The 17206-nt window shown below is 47.0% G+C and overlaps 1 protein-coding gene across 1 annotated transcript in view; it reads right to left on the bottom strand.

Annotated features, from left to right (window-relative positions):
- LOC115189787 (anoctamin-1) overlaps positions 1 to 17206 on the bottom strand; it is a 115106-nt gene that overhangs the window by 48054 nt on the left and 49846 nt on the right. The window contains exons 16-18 of the mRNA XM_029748304.1: positions 13490 to 13564; positions 7447 to 7648; positions 303 to 414 (exon numbers count right to left, since the gene is read on the bottom strand). Of these exons, the coding sequence (XP_029604164.1) occupies positions 303 to 414; positions 7447 to 7648; positions 13490 to 13564 (389 nt within the window). The remainder of the gene's footprint in view (positions 1 to 302; positions 415 to 7446; positions 7649 to 13489; positions 13565 to 17206) is intronic.

Consider the following 17206-nt stretch of genomic DNA (forward strand, 5'->3'; position numbering starts at 1 on the left):
ACAGTCCTGTCAGAGTAGAGTCCTGTCTGTTTACAGTCCTGTCAGAGTAGAGTCCTGTCAGAGTAGAGTCCTGTCTGTTTACAGTGCTGCTGGGGCTCCCCACACACACAGACCCCCCCTAACCCCTAACCCCCTAACCCTAACCCTAACCCCCTAACCCTAACCCACTAACCCCAACCCCCATAACCCCCTAACCCTAACCCCCTAACCCTAACCCCCTAACCCCCTAACCCCTAACCCTAACCCCTAACCCCTAACCCTAACCCCTAACCCTTAACCCCATGTGTATCTCTGGGTCGTACCGTCCCTTAAAGAAAGCTACATAGAAGATGGGGGCGTAGGCATTCATGAACTTCAGTAGGAAAGCCTTCAGAATCAGATGCTGCTCAAAGTTACTCTCCGTCCTGGGAATCTCTGGGAGAGGAGAGAGGGGAGAGGAGAGGAGAGAGGGATGGGGAGAGGAGAGAGGGGAGAGGAGAGGAGAGGAGAGAGGGATGGGGAGAGGAGAGAGGGATGAGGAGAGGAGAGGAGAGAGGGATGGGGAGAGGAGAGAGTGATGGGGGAGAGGAGAGAGGGGAGAGGAGAGGGATGGGGGAGAGGAGAGAGGGATGGGGGAGAGGAGAGAGGGATGGGGAGAGGAGAGAGGGATGAGGAGAGGAGAGGAGAGAGGGATAGGATGGGGAGAGGAGGGGAGAGAGGGATGGGATGGGGAGATGAGGGGAGAGAGGGATGGGGGAGAGGAGAGGAGAGAGGGATGGGGAGAGGAGAGAGGGATGAGGAGAGGAGAGGAGAGAGGGATGAGGAGAGGAGAGAGGGATGAGGAGAGGAGAGGAGAGAGGGATAGGATGGGGAGAGGAGGGGAGAGAGGGATGGGATGGGGAGATGAGGGGAGAGAGGGATGGGGGAGAGGAGAGGAGAGGGGGATGGGGGAGAGGAGGGGAATGGGGAGAGGAGAGGAGAGGAGAGGAGAGGGGAATGGGGAGAGGAGAGGGGGATGGGGAGAGGAGAGGGATGGGGGAGAGGAGAGAGGGATAGGAGAGAGGAGAGGGATGGGAGAGAGGAGAGGAGAGAGGGATGGGGGAGAGGAGAGAGGGATGGGAGAGAGGAGAGGGGGATGAGAGAGAGGAGGGGAGAGAGGAATGGGGAGAGGAGAGGAATGGGGGAGAGGAGAGAGGAGAGGAATGGGGGAGAGGAGAGGAGAGAGGAATGGGGGAGACGAGAGAGGGATGGGAGAGAGGAGAGGAGAGAGAGATGTCTTAATCAGGAGACCGTATGAAAAATTATTTGAGAAATCTGACAAAACACACACAGGACAGGTCAAAGACACAAACACATAATAATCTGAATGTAGAGGTGTGTTACCCAGCTCCACCATGTAATAATCTGAATGTAGAGATTTTACCCAGCTCCACCATGTAATAATCTGAATGTAGAGGTGTTACCCAGCTCCACCAGGTAATAATCTGAATGTAGAGGTGCGTTACCCAGCTCCACCAGGTAATAATCTGAATGTAGAGGTGTTACCCAGCTCCACCATGTAATAATCTGAATGTAGAGGTGTTACCCAGCTCCACCATGTAATAATCTGAATGTAGAGGTGTTACCCAGCTCCACCATGTAATAATCTGAATGTAGAGGTGTGTTACCCAGCTCCACCATGTAATAATCTGAATGTAGAGGTGTTACCCAGCTCCACCATGTAATAATCTGAATGTAGAGGTGTTACCCAGCTCCACCAGGTAATAATCTGAATGTAGAGGTGTGTTACCCAGCTCTACCATGTAATAATCTGAATGTAGAGGTGTTACCCAGCTCCACCAGGTAATAATCTGAATGTAGAGGTGTGTTACCCAGCTCCACCATGTAATAATCTGAATATAGAGGTGTTACCCAGCTCCACCATGTAATAATCTGAATTTAGAGGTGCGTTACCCAGCTCCACCATGTAATAATCTGAATGTAGAGGTGTTACCCAGCTCCACCAGGTAATAATCTGAATGTAGAGGTGTGTACCCAGCTCCACCATGTAATAATCTGAATGTAGAGGTGTTACCCAGCTCCACCAGGTAATAATCTGAATGTAGAGGTGTTACCCAGCTCCACCATGTAATAATCTGAATGTAGAGGTGTGTTACCCAGCTCCACCATGTAATAATCTGAATGTAGAGGTGTTTCACCCAGCTCCACCATGTAATAATCTGAATGTAGAGGGTTACCCAGCTCCACCATGTAATAATCTGAATGTAGAGGTGTGTTACCCAGCTCCACCATGTAATAATCTGAATGTAGAGGGTTACCCAGCTCCACCATGTAATAATCTGAATGTAGAGGTGTGTTACCCAGCTCCACCATGTAATAATCTGAATGTAGAGGTGTGTTACCCAGCTCCACCAGGTAATAATCTGAATGTAGAGGTGTGTTACCCAGCTCCACCATGTAATAATCTGAATGTAGAGGTGTGTTACCCAGCTCCACCATGTAATAATCTGAATGTAGAGGTGTGTTATCCAGCTCCACCATGTAATAATCTGAATGTAGAGGTGTTACCCAGCTCCACCATGTAATAATCTGAATGTAGAGGTGTTACCCAGCTCCACCAGGTAATAATCTGAATGTAGAGGTGGGTTACCAAGCTCCACCAGGTAATAATCTGAATGTAGAGGTGTTACCCAGCTCCACCATGTAATAATCTGAATGTAGAGGAGTTACCCAGCTCCACCATGTAATAATCTGAATGTAGAGGTGTTACCCAGCTCCACCAGGTAATAATCTGAATGTAGAGGTGTTACCCAGCTCCACCATGTAATAATCTGAATGTAGAGGTGTTACCCAGCTCCACCATGTAATAATCTGAATGTAGAGGTGCGTTACCCAGCTCCACCAGGTAATAATCTGAATGTAGAGGTGCAATACCCAGCTCCACCAGGTAATAATCTGAATGTAGAGGTGTGTTACCCAGCTCCACCATGTAATAACATGAATGTAGAGGTGTGTTACCCAGCTCCACCAGGTAATAATCTGAATGTAGAGGTGTGTTACCCAGCTCCACCATGTAATAATCTGAATGTAGAGGGTTACCCAGCTCCACCAGATAATAATCTGAATGTAGAGGTGTGTTACCCAGCTCATCCATGTAATAATCTGAATGTTGAAGTGTGTTACCCAGCTCCACCAGGTAATAATCTGAATGTAGAGGTGCTACCCAGCTCCACCATGTAATAATCTGAATGTAGAGGTGCGTTACCCAGCTCCACCATGTAATAATCTGAATGTAGAGGTGTGTACCCAGCTCCACCATGTAATAATCTGAATGTAGAGGTGTTACCCAGCTCCACCATGTAATAATCTGAATGTAGAGGTGATACCCAGCTCCACCATGTAATAATCTGAATGTAGAGGTGTTACCCAGCTCCACCATGTAATAATCTGAATGTAGAGGTGTGTTACCCAGCTCCACCATGTAATAATCTGAATGTAGAGGTGTTACCCAGCTCCACCATGTAATAATCTGAATGTAGAGGTGTGTTACCCAGCTCCACCATGTAATAATCTGAATGTAGAGGTGTTACCCAGCTCCACCATGTAATAATCTGAATGTAGAGGTGTTACCCAGCTCCACCAGGTAATAATCTGAATGTAGAGGTGTTACCCAGCTCCACCAGGTAATAATCTGAATGTAGAGGTGTGTTACCCAGCTCCACCAGGTAATAATCTGAATGTAGAGGTGTGTTACCCAGCTCCACCAGGTAATAATCTGAATGTAGAGGTGTGTTACCCAGCTCCACCATGTAATAATCTGAATGTAGAGGTGTGTTACCCAGCTCCACCAGGTAATAATCTGAATGTAGAGGGGTTACCCAGCTCCACCATGTAATAATCTGAATGTAGAGGTGTGTTACCCAGCTCCACCATGTAATAATCTGAATGTAGAGGTGTGTTACCCAGCTCCACCAGGTAATAATCTGAATGTAGAGGTGCGTTACCCAGCTCCACCATGTAATAATCTGAATGTAGAGGTGTTACCCAGCTCCACCAGGTAATAATCTGAATGTAGAGGTGTTACCCAGCTCCACCATGTAATAATCTGAATGTAGATGTGTTACCCAGCTCCACCATGTAATAATCTGAATGTAGAGGTGTGTTACCCAGCTCCACCATGTAATAATCTGAATGTAGAGGTGTTACCCAGCTCCACCAGGTAATAATCTGAATGTAGAGGTGATACCCAGCTCCACAAGGTAATAATCTGAATGTAGAGGTGTTACCCAGCTCCACCATGTAATAATCTGAATGTAGAGGGTTACCCAGCTCCACCATGTAATAATATGAATGTAGAGGTGTTACCCAGCTCCACCAGGTAATAATCTGAATGTAGAGGTGTTACCCAGCTCCACCATGTAATAATCTGAATGTAGAGGTGTTACCCAGCTCCACCTTGTAATAATCTGAATGTAGAGGTGTTACCCAGCTCTACCAGGTAATAATCTGAATGTAGAGGTGTTACCCAGCTCCACCTTGTAATAATCTGAATGTAGAGGTGTGTTACCCAGCTCCACCTTGTAATAATCTGAATGTAGAGGTGTTACCCAGCTCCACCATGTAATAATCTGAATGTAGAGGTGTTACCCAGCTCCACCATGTAATAATCTGAATGTAGAGGTGTGTTACCCAGCTCCACCAGGTAATAATCTGAATGTAGAGGTGTTACCCAGCTCCACCATGTAATAATCTGAATGTAGAGGTGTGTTACCCAGCTCCACCAGGTAATATTCTGAATGTAGAGGTGTGTTACCCAGCTCCACCATGTAATAATCTGAATGTAGAGGTGTGTTACCCAGCTCCACCAGGTAATAATCTGAATGTAGAGGGGTTACCCAGCTCCACCATGTAATAATCTGAATGTGTAGGTGTGTTACCCAGCTCCACCATGTAATAATCTGAATGTAGAGGTGTGTTACCCAGCTCCACCAGGTAATAATCTGAATGTAGAGGTGCGTTACCCAGCTCCACCATGTAATAATCTGAATGTAGAGGTGTTACCCAGCTCCACCAGGTAATAATCTGAATGTAGAGGTGTTACCCAGCTCCACCATGTAATAATCTGAATGTAGAGGTGTTACCCAGCTCCACCATGTAATAATCTGAATGTAGAGGTGTTACCCAGCTCCACCATGTAATAATCTGAATGTAGAGGTGTGTTACCCAGCTCCACCATGTAATAATCTGAATGTAGAGGTGTTATCCAGCTCCACCAGGTAATAAACTGAATGTAGAGGTGTGTTACCCAGCTCCACCATGTAATAATCTGAATGTAGAGGTGTTACCCAGCTCCAGCATGTAATAATCTGAATGTAGAGGTGTTACCCAGCTCCACCATGTAATAATCTGAATGTAGAGGTGTGTTACCCAGCTCCACCATGTAATAATCTGAATGTAGAGGTGCGTTACCCAGCTCCACCATGTAATAATCTGAATGTAGAGGTGCGTTACCCAGCTCCACCAGGTAATAATCTGAATGTAGAGGTGCAATACCCAGCTCCACCAGGTAATAATCTGAATGTAGAGGTGTGTTACCCAGCTCCACCATGTAATAACATTAATGTAGAGGTGTGTTACCCAGCTCCACCAGGTAATAATCTGAATGTAGAGGTGCGTTACCCAGCTCCACCATGTAATAATCTGAATGTAGAGGTGTGTTACCCAGCTCCACCAGGTAATAATCTGAATGTAGAGGTGTGTTACCCAGCTCCACCATGTAATAATCTGAATGTAGAGGTGTGTTACCCAGCTCCACCAGGTAATAATCTGAATGTAGAGGGGTTACCCAGCTCCACCATGTAATAATCTGAATGTAGAGGTGTGTTACCCAGCTCCACCATGTAATAATCTGAATGTAGAGGTGTGTTACCCAGCTCCACCAGGTAATAATCTGAATGTAGAGGTGCGTTACCCAGCTCCACCATGTAATAATCTGAATGTAGAGGTGTTACCCAGCTCCACCAGGTAATAATCTGAATGTAGAGGTGTTACCCAGCTCCACCATGTAATAATCTGAATGTAGAGGTGTTACCCAGCTCCACCATGTAATAATCTGAATGTAGAGGTGTTACCCAGCTCCACCATGTAATAATCTGAATGTAGAGGTGTGTTACCCAGCTCCACCATGTAATAATCTGAATGTAGAGGGGTTACCCAGCTCCAGCATGTAATAATCTGAATGTAGAGGTGTTACCCAGCTCCACCATGTAATAATCTGAATGTAGAGGTGTTACCCAGCTCCACCAGGTAATAATCTGAATGTAGAGGTGTTACCCAGCTCCACCAGGTAATAATCTGAGTGTAGAGGTGTTACCCAGCTCCACCATGTAATAATCTGAATGTAGAGGTGTGTTACCCAGCTCCACCATGTAATAATATGAATGTAGAGCTGTGTTACCCAGCTCCACCATGTAATAATCTGAATGTAGAGGTGTTACCCAGCTCCACCATGTAATAATCTGAATGTAGAGGGTTACCCAGCTCCACCATGTAATAATCTGAATGTAGAGGTGTTACCCAGCTCCACCATGTAATAATCTGAATGTAGAGGTGTTACCCAGCTCCACCATGTAATAATCTGAATGTAGAGGTGTGTTACCAAGCTCCACCATGTAATAATCTGAATGTAGAGGTGTTATCCAGCTCCACCAGGTAATAAACTGAATGTAGAGGTGTGTTACCCAGCTCCACCATGTAATAATCTGAATGTAGAGGGGTTACCCAGCTCCAGCATGTAATAATCTGAATGTAGAGGTGTTACCCAGCTCCACCATGTAATAATCTGAATGTAGAGGTGTTACCCAGCTCCACCAGGTAATAATCTGAATGTAGAGGTGTTACCCAGCTCCACCAGGTAATAATCTGAATGTAGAGGTGTTACCCAGCTCCACCATGTAATAATCTGAATGTAGAGGTGTGTTACCCAGCTCCACCATGTAATAATATGAATGTAGAGCTGTGTTACCCAGCTCCACCATGTAATAATCTGAATGTAGAGGTGTTACCCAGCTCCACCATGTAATAATCTGAATGTAGAGGGTTACCCAGCTCCACCATGTAATAATCTGAATGTAGAGGTGTTACCCAGCTCCACCATGTAATAATCTGAATGTAGAGGTGTTACCCAGCTCCACCATGTAATAATCTGAATGTAGAGGTGTTACCCAGCTCCACCATGTAATAATCTGAATGTAGAGGTGCGTTACCCAGCTCCACCATGTAATAATCTGAATGTAGAGGTGTTACCCAGCTCCACCATGTAATAATCTGAATGTAGAGGTGTTACCCAGCTCCACCATGTAATAATCTGAATGTAGAGGTGTTACCCAGCTCCACCATGTAATAATCTGAATGTAGAGGTGCGTTACCCAGCTCCACCATGTAATAATCTGAATGTAGAGGTGTTACCCAGCTCAGTGAGCCAGACGGCCACGGCCCCGTAGATCTCGTCCAGTATCAGGATGACCACCAGGTTGATGATGACGGCGGTCGCCGTCACGGTGACTCGAACGTTAGACTTGATCTCCGGGTCAGGTGACATCGCCATCAGAGCGGATACGACGATACGGTAAACGATCACGCCGAAAACCGCAGAGAACGTCAGACCAAACTAGGAGAGAGAGACATTACTGTATTAGTCCCACAGACCAAACTAGGACAGAGAGACATTACTGTATTAGTCCCACAGCCACAAACTAGGACAGAGAGACATTACTGTATTAGTCCCACAGCCACAAACTAGGACAGAGAGACATTACTGTATTAGTCCCATGCACAGTGTTGCAGATGTAATCCCAGGGTACTGTAATCCCAGGGTACTGTAATCCCAGGGTACTGTTATCCAAGGGTACTGTAATCCAAGAGTACAGTAATCCCAGGGTACAGTAATCCCAGGGTACTGTAATCCCAGGGTACAGTAATCCCAGGGTACAGTAATCCCAGGGTACAGTAATCCAAGGGTACAGTAATCCCAGGGAACAGTAATCCCAGGGAACAGTAATCCCAGGGTACAGTAATCCCAGGGAACAGTAATCCCAGGGTACAGTAATCCCAGGGTACAGTAATCCCAGGGTACTGTAATCCCAGGGTACTGTAATCCCAGGGTACAGTAATCCCAGGGTACTGTAATCCCAGGGTACTGTAATCCCAGGGTACTGTAATCCCAGGGTACAGTAATCCCAGGGTACAGTAATCACAGGGTACAGTAATCCCAGGGTACAGTAATCCCAGGGTACAGTAACCCCAGAATACAGTAATCCCAGGGTACTGTAATCCCAGGGTACTGTAATCCCAGGGTACAGTAATCCCTCCCAGGGTACAGTAATCCCAGGGTACAGTAATCCCAGGGTACAGTAATCCCAGGGTACTGTAATCCCAGGGTACTGTAATCCCAGGGTACTGTAATCCCAGGGTACAGTAATCCCAGGGTACAGTAATCCCAGGGTAAAACTCTTCAGCTCCAACAGCTCAGGTCAAAAAAATAAGTGGATGAAACAACAATAAACATTTAAAGAAAATGTACATATTTACAACTGTAACAACGATACATGTCTGTGTGACTAATGGTGTCTATTCAGCAGGCTGATGGTAGAAACAGCTGACTAGTGGTGTCTATTCAGCAGCCTGATGGTCTGGGGGTAGAAACAGCTGACTAGTGGTGTCTATTCAGCAGCCTGATGGTAGAAACAGCTGACGAGTGGTGTCTATTCAGCAGCCTGATGGTGTCTATTCAGCAGCCTGATGGTCTGGGGGTAGAAACAGCTGACTAGTGGTGTCTATTCAGCAGCCTGATGGTCTGATGGTAGAAACAGCTGACTAGTGGTGTCTATTCAGCAGCCTGATGGTAGAAACAGCTGACTAGTGGTGTCTATTCAGCAGCCTGATGGTAGAAACAGCTGACTAGTGGTGTCTATTCAGCTGCCTGATGGTCTGGGGGTAGAAACAGCTGACTAGTGGTGTCTATTCAGCAGCCTGATGGTCTGGGGGTAGAAACAGCAGACTAGTGGTGTCTATTCAGCAGCCTGATGGTAGAAACAGCTGACTAGTGGTGTCTATTCAGCAGCCTGATGGTAGAAACAGCTGACTAGTGGTGTCTATTCAGCTGCCTGATGGTCTGGGGGTAGAAACAGCTGACTAGTGGTGTCTATTCAGCAGCCTGATGGTTTGGGGGTAGAAACAGCTGACTAGTGGTGTCTATTCAGCTGCCTGATGGTCTGGGGGTAGAAACAGCTGACTAGTGGTGTCTATTCAGCTGCCTGATGGTCTGGGGGTAGAAACAGCTGACTAGTGGTGTCTATTCAGCAGCCTGATGGTCTGATGGTAGAAACAGCTGACTAGTGGTGTCTATTCAGCAGCCTGATGGTAGAAACAGCTGCCTAGTGGTGTCTATTCAGCAGCCTGATGGTAGAAACAGCTGACTAGTGGTGTCTATTCAGCTGCCTGATGGTCTGGGGGTAGAAACAGCTGACTAGTGGTGTCTATTCAGCAGCCTGATGGTCTGATGGTAGAAACAGCTGACTAGTGGTGTCTATTCAGCAGCCTGATGGTAGAAACAGCTGCCTAGTGGTGTCTATTCAGCAGCCTGATGGTAGAAACAGCTGACTAGTGGTGTCTATTCAGCAGCCTGATGGTCTGGGGATAGAAACAGCTGACTAATGGTGTCTATTCAGCTGCCTGATGGTCTGGGGGTAGAAACAGCTGACTAGTGGTGTCTATTCAGCTGCCTGATGGTCTGGGGGTAGAAACAGCTGACTAGTGGTGTCTATTCAGCTGCCTGATGGTCTGATGGTAGAAACAGCTGCCTAGTGGTGTCTATTCAGCTGCCTGATGGTCTGGGGGTAGAAACAGCTGACTAGTGGTGTCTATTCAGCAGCCTGATGGTAGAAACAGCTTACTAGTGGTGTCTATTCAGCAGCCTGATGGTAGAAACAGCTGACTAGTGGTGTCTATTCAGCAGCCTGATGGTCTGGGGATAGAAACAGCTGACTAGTGGTGTCTATTCAGCAGCCTGATGGTAGAAACAGCTGACTAGTGGTGTCTATTCAGCAGCCTGATGGTAGAAACAGCTGACTAGTGGTGTCTATTCAGCAGCCTGATGGTAGAAACAGCTGACTAGTGGTGTCTATTCAGCAGCCTGATGGTAGAAACAGCTGACTAGTGGTGTCTATTTAGCAGCCTGATGGTAGAAACAGCTGACTAGTGGTGTCTATTCAGCAGCCTGATGGTAGAAACAGCTGACTAGTGGTGTCTATTCAGCAGCCTGATGGTAGAAACAGCTGACTAGTGGTGTCTATTCAGCAGCCTGATGGTAGAAACAGCTGACTAGTGGTGTCTATTCAGCAGCCTGATGGTAGAAACAGCTGCCTAGTGGTGTCTATTCAGCTGCCTGATGGTCTGGGGGTAGAAACAGCTGACTGGTGGTGTCTATTCAGCAGCCTGATGGTCTGATGGTAGAAACAGCTGACTAGTGGTGTCTATTCAGCAACCTGATGGTCTGGGGATAGAAACAGCTGACTAGTGGTGTCTATTCAGCAGCCTGATGGTCTGATGGTAGAAACAGCTGACTAGTGGTGTCTATTCAGCAGCCTGATGGTAGAAACAGCTGACTAGTGGTGTCTATTCAGGAGCCTGATGGTAGAAACAGATGACTAGTGGTGTCTATTCAGCAGCCTGGTGGTAGAAAAGGCTGACTAGTGGTGTCTATTCAGCAGCCTGGTGGTAGAAACAGCTGACTAGTGGTGTCTATTCAGCAGCCTGATGGTCTGGGGATAGAAACAGCTGACTAGTGGTGTCTATTCAGCAGCCTGATGGTAGAAACAGCTGCCTAGTGGTGTCTATTCAGCTGCCTGATGGTCTGGGGGTAGAAACAGCTGACTGGTGGTGTCTATTCAGCAGCCTGATGGTCTGGGGGTAGAAACAGCTGACTAGTGGTGTCTATTCAGCAGCCTGATGGTAGAAACAGCTGACTAGTGGTGTCTATTCAGCAGCCTGATGGTCTGGGGATAGAAACAGCTGACTAGTGGTGTCTATTCAGCAGCCTGATGGTCTGGGGGTAGAAACAGCTGACTAGTGGTGTCTATTCAGCAGCCTGATGGTAGAAACAGCTGCCTAGTGGTGTCTATTCAGCAGCCTGATGTTCTGGGGGTAGAAACAGCTGCCTAGTGGTGTCTATTCAGCAGCTTGATGGTCTGGGGATAGAAACAGCTGACTAGTGGTGTCTATTCAGCAGCCTGATGGTCTGGGGATAGAAACAGCTGACTAGTGGTGTCTATTCAGCAGCCTGATGGTCTGGGGGTAGAAACAGCTGACTAGTGGTGTCTATTCAGCAGCCTGATGGTAGAAACAGCTGACTAGTGGTGTCTATTCAGCAGCCTGATGGTAGAAACAGCTGACTAGTGGTGTCTATTCAGCTGCCTGATGGTCTGATGGTAGAAACAGCTGACTAGTGGTGTCTATTCAGCAGCCTGATGGTCTGGGGGTAGAAACAGCTGACTAGTGGTGTCTATTCAGCTGCCTGATGGTCTGGGGGTAGAAACAGCTGACTAGTGGTGTCTATTCAGCAGCCTGATGGTAGAAACAGCTGACTAGTGGTGTCTATTCAGCAGCCTGATGGTAGAAACAGCTGACTAGTGGTGTCTATTCAGGGCCTACAGCAGCACCCAGATCTTCTGCACAGATTATGTAGAAAAAAGTCCAGTTGCCAGGACCACAAATACAAATTCCATCTAGACACCGTTGCCCTAGAGCACGCAAAAAAACAATACAATATTCGGCCTAAACATCAGCGCCACAGGTAACTTCCACAAAGCTGTGAACGATCTGAGAGACAAGGCAAGAAGGGCCTTCTTTGCAATCAAAAGGAACATAAATTCGACATACCAATTAGGATCTGGCAAAAAATACTTGAATCAGTTATAAAACCCATTGCCCTTTATGGTTGTGAGGTCTGGGGTCCGCTCACCAACCAATAATTCACAAAATGGAAAAAACACCAAATAATATCCTCAGCGTACAATGTAAAACACCAACAAAATCAAAATCCAGAAAAGACCCGTTAAATTCTACAACCACCTAAAAGGAAGCGATTCCCAAACCTTCCATAACGAAGCCATCACCTACAGAGAGATGAACCTGGAGAAGAGTCCCCTAAGCAAGCTGGTCCTGGGGCTCTGTTCACAAACACAAACACACCCCACAGAGCCATCACCTACAGAGAGATGAACCTGGAGAAGAGTCCCCTAAACAAGCTGGTCCTGGGGCTCTGTTCACAAACACAAACACACCCCACAGAGCCCCAGGACAGCAACACAATTAGACCCAACCAAATGATTAGAAAACAAAAGGATAATTACTGACATATTGGAAAGAATTAACAAAAAAACAGAGCAAACTAGAATGCTATTTGGCCCTAAACAGAGAGTACACAGTGGCAGAATACCTGACCACTGTGACTGACCCAAACTTAAGGAAAGCTTTGACTATGTACAGACTCAGTGAGCATAGCCTTGCTATTGAGAAAGGCCGCCGAAGGCAGTGCAACACTGCCCACAAAATGAGGTGGAAACTGAGCTGCACTTCCTAACCTCCTGCCAAATGTATGACCATATTAGAGGCAGATATTTCTCTCAGATTACACAGGTCCACAAAAAACAAATCAAATCTTGATAAACTCCCATATCTACTGGGTGAAATACCACAGTGTGACATCACAGCAGCAAGATGTGTGACCTGTTGCCACAAGAAAAGGTCAACCAGTGAAGAACAAAACACCATTGTAAATATAGCCCATATTTATGTTTATTTATTTTCCCTTTTGTACTTTAACCATTTGCACATCATTACAACACTGTATATAGACATTATGACATTTGAAATGTCTATTATTTTGGAACTTCTGAGAGTGTGATGTTTACTATTAATATATAAAAGTGAAATAAAAAATAAAAATGATCTACTTCACTTGCTTTGGCAATGTTAACATATGTTTCCCATGACAATAAAACGCCTTGAGAGAGCGAGAGAGAGGGAGAGAGAGACACGGAGAGAGGAGACAGAAAAAGAGAGAGACAGAGGAGACACAGAAAGAGAAAGAGAAAGAGAGAGAGAGAGAGAGAGAGAGACAGAAAAAGAGAGAGACAGAGGAGACACATAAAGAGGAACAGAGAGAGAGAGACAGAGGAGACACAGAAAGAGGGACAGAGAGAGAGAGACAGAGGAGACACAGAAAGAGAAAGAGAGAGAGAGAGAGAGACAGAAAAAGAGAGAGACAGAAGAGACACAGAAAGAGGGACAGAGAGAGAGAGAGAGAGAGACACGGAGAGAGAGACACGGAGAGAGGAGACAGAAAAAGAGAGAGACACAGAAAGAGGGACAGAGAGAGAGAGAGAGAGAGAGAGAGAGAGAGAGAGAGCGCGAGAAGGAGAACATCAGGCCAAACTAAAAGCCCACTCACCATAAAGAGGATGGAGGAGATGTTGATGAGGTATCCAGGCAGACGGTCCCTCCAGGTCAGCTTCTCCACACCTGTCTGGGTTACAGGTTACAGACGCATTAAGAGCACAAGCACATGTAGATTGCCATTAGAGACCAGAAGAGACTAGAAGAGACTAGTAGAGACCAGTAAAGAACAGAGAGACCAGTAGAGACCAGAAGAGACTAGTAGAGGCCAGTAGACCAGCAAAGAACAGAGAGACTAGTAGAGACCAGAAGAAACCAGAAGAGACCAGTAGACCAGCAAAGAACAGAGAGACTAGTAGAGACCAGAAGAGACCAGTAGACCAGTAAAGAACAGAGAGACCAGAAGAGACCAGAAGAGACCAGAAGAGACCAGTAGACCAGCAAAGAACAGAGAGACTAGTAGAGACCAGAAGAGACCAGAAGAGGCCAGTAGACCAGCAAAGAACAGAGAGACTAGTAGAGACCAGAAGAGACCAGTAGACCAGTAAAGAACAGAGAGACCAGTAGAGACCAGAAGAGACCATTAGAGACCAGAAGAGACCAGTAGACCAGTAAAGAACAGAGAGACCATTAGAGACCATTAGAGACTAGAAGAGACCAGTAGACCAGTAAAGAACAGTGAGACCATTAGAGACCATTAGAGACCAGTAGAGACCAGTAGAGACTAGTAGAGACCAGAAGAGACCTGTAGAGTCCAGAAGAGACCAGTAGACCAGTAAAGAACAAAGAGACCAGTAGAGACCAGTAAAGAACAGAGAAACCAGTAGAGACCCAAGAGACCAGTAGACCAGTAAAGAACAGAGAGACCATTAGAGACCAGTAACTAATGTTCTACTGAGACAGGACTGCTGTATGTTCCTCTGAGACAGGACTGCTGTATGTTCTACTGAGACAGGACTGCTGTATGTTCCTCTGAGACAGGACTGCTGTATGTTCCACTGAGACAGGACTGCTGTATGTTCCTCTGAGACAGGACTGCTGTATGTTCCACTGAGACAGGACTGCTGTATGTTCCACTGAGACAGGACTGCTGTATGTTCTACTGAGACAGGACTGCTGTATGTTCCTCTGAGACAGGACTGCTGTATGTTCCTCTGAGACAGGACTGCTGTATGTTCCACTGAGACAGGACTGCTGTATGTTCCACTGAGACAGGACTGCTGTATGTTCCTCTGAGACAGGACTGCTGTATGTTCTACTGAGACAGGACTGCTGTATGTTCCTCTGAGACAGGACTGCTGTATGTTCCTCTGAGACAGGACTGCTGTATGTTCCTCTGAGACAGGACTGCTGTATGTTCTACTGAGACAGGACTGCTGTATGTTCTACTGAGACAGGACTGCTGTATGTTCCTCTGAGACAGGACTGCTGTATGTTCCACTGAGACAGGACTGCTGTATGTTCCTCTGAGACAGGACTGCTGTATGTTCCTCTGAGACAGGACTGCTGTATGTTCCTCTGAGACAGGACTGCTGTATGTTCTACTGAGACAGGACTGCTGTATGTTCCTCTGAGACAGGACTGCTGTATGTTCCACTGAGACAGGACTGCTGTATGTTCCTCTGAGACAGGACTGCTGTATGTTCCTCTGAGACAGGACTGCTGTATGTTCTACTGAGACAGGACTGCTGTATGTTCTACTGAGACAGGACTGCTGTATGTTCCTCTGACGACAGGACTGCGTATGTTCCTCTGAGACAGGACTGCTGTATGTTCCTCTGAGACAGGACTGCTGTATGTTCCACTGAGACAGGACTGCTGTATGTTCCACTGAGACAGGACTGCTGTATGTTCTACTGAGACAGGACTGCTGTATGTTCCTCTGAGACAGGACTGCTGTATGTTCCTCTGAGACAGGACTGCTGTATGTTCCACTGAGACAGGACTGCTGTATGTTCCACTGAGACAGGGACTGCTGTATGTTCCTCTGAGACAGGACTGCTGTATGTTCTACTGAGACAGGCTGCTGTTATTTTCCTCTGGGACAGGACTGCTGTATGTTCCTCTGAGACAGGACTGCTGTATGTTCCTCTGAGACAGGACTGCTGTATGTTCCTCTGAGACAGGACTGCTGTATGTCTCTCTGAGACAGGACTGCTGTATGTCCCTCTGAGACAGGCCTGCTGTATGTTCCTCTGAGACAGGACTGCTGTATGTTCTACTGAGACAGGACTGCTGTATGTTCCTCTGAGACAGGACTGCTGTATGTTCTACTGAGACAGGACTGCTGTATGTTCCACTGAGACAGGACTGCTGTATGTTCTACTGAGACAGGACTGCTGTATGTTCTACTGAGACAGGACTGCTGTATGTTCCTCTGAGACAGGACTGCTGTATGTTCCACTGAGACAGGACTGCTGTATGTTCCTCTGAGACAGGACTGCTGTATGTTCCTCTGAGACAGGACTGCTGTATGTTCTACTGAGACAGGACTGCTGTATGTTCTACTGAGACAGGACTGCTGTATGTTCCTCTGAGACAGGACTGCTGTATGTTCCACTGAGACAGGACTGCTGTATGTTCCTCTGAGACAGGACTGCTGTATGTTCCACTGAGACAGGACTGCTGTATGTTCCACTGAGACAGGACTGCTGTATGTTCTACTGAGACAGGACTGCTGTATGTTCCTCTGAGACAGGACTGCTGTATGTTCCTCTGAGACAGGACTGCTGTATGTTCCACTGAGACAGGACTGCTGTATGTTCCACTGAGACAGGACTGCTGTATGTTCCTCTGAGACAGGACTGCTGTATGTTCTACTGAGACAGGACTGCTGTATGTTCCTCTGAGACAGGACTGCTGTATGTTCCTCTGAGACAGGACTGCTGTATGTTCCTCTGAGACAGGACTGCTGTATGTTCCTCTGAGACAGGACTGCTGTATGTCTCTCTGAGACAGGACTGCTGTATGTCCCTCTGAGACAGGCCTGCTGTATGTTCCTCTGAGACAGGACTGCTGTATGTTCTACTGAGACAGGACTGCTGTATGTTCCTCTGAGACAGGACTGCTGTATGTTCCACTGAGACAGGACTGCTGTATGTTCCACTGAGACAGGACTGCTGTATGTTCTACTGAGACAGGACTGCTGTATGTCTCTCTGAGACAGGACTGCTGTATGTCCCTCTGAGACAGGACTGCTGTATGTTCCTCTGAGACAGGACTGCTGTATGTTCCACTGAGACAGGACTGCTGTATGTTCCACTGAGACAGGACTGCCGTATGTTCCACTGAGACAGGACTGCTGTATGTTCTACTGAGACAGGACTGCTGTATGTCTCTCTGAGACAGGACTGCTGTATGACCTCTCACCCTAACCATTGATAGTGATTACTGCATTGTTGGGTTTAGAGTTGGCAGAAAGCCAGTTCCCAGTACTTGTGACTTTACAAGTTGAAACACACAGAGACAGTAACTAGATCTCCCAGTGATACAGCACCACCTAGCACACACAGAGAGTAACTAGATCTCCCAGTGATACTGCACGTTGGGAGATCATAAGGTGGACAACAGCACCACCTAGCACCCACACAGCACCTAGCACCCACACAGCACCTAGCACCCACACAGCACCCACACACCACCTAGCACCCACACAGCACCTAGCACCCACACAGCACCTAGCACCCACACAGCACCCACACAGCACCTAGCACCCACACAGCACCTAGCACCCACACAGCACCTAGCACCCACACAGCACCTAGCACCCACA

The sequence above is a fragment of the Salmo trutta genome, unplaced genomic scaffold, assembly GCF_901001165.1.
Source record: "Salmo trutta unplaced genomic scaffold, fSalTru1.1, whole genome shotgun sequence".
NCBI lineage: Eukaryota > Metazoa > Chordata > Actinopteri > Salmoniformes > Salmonidae > Salmo > Salmo trutta.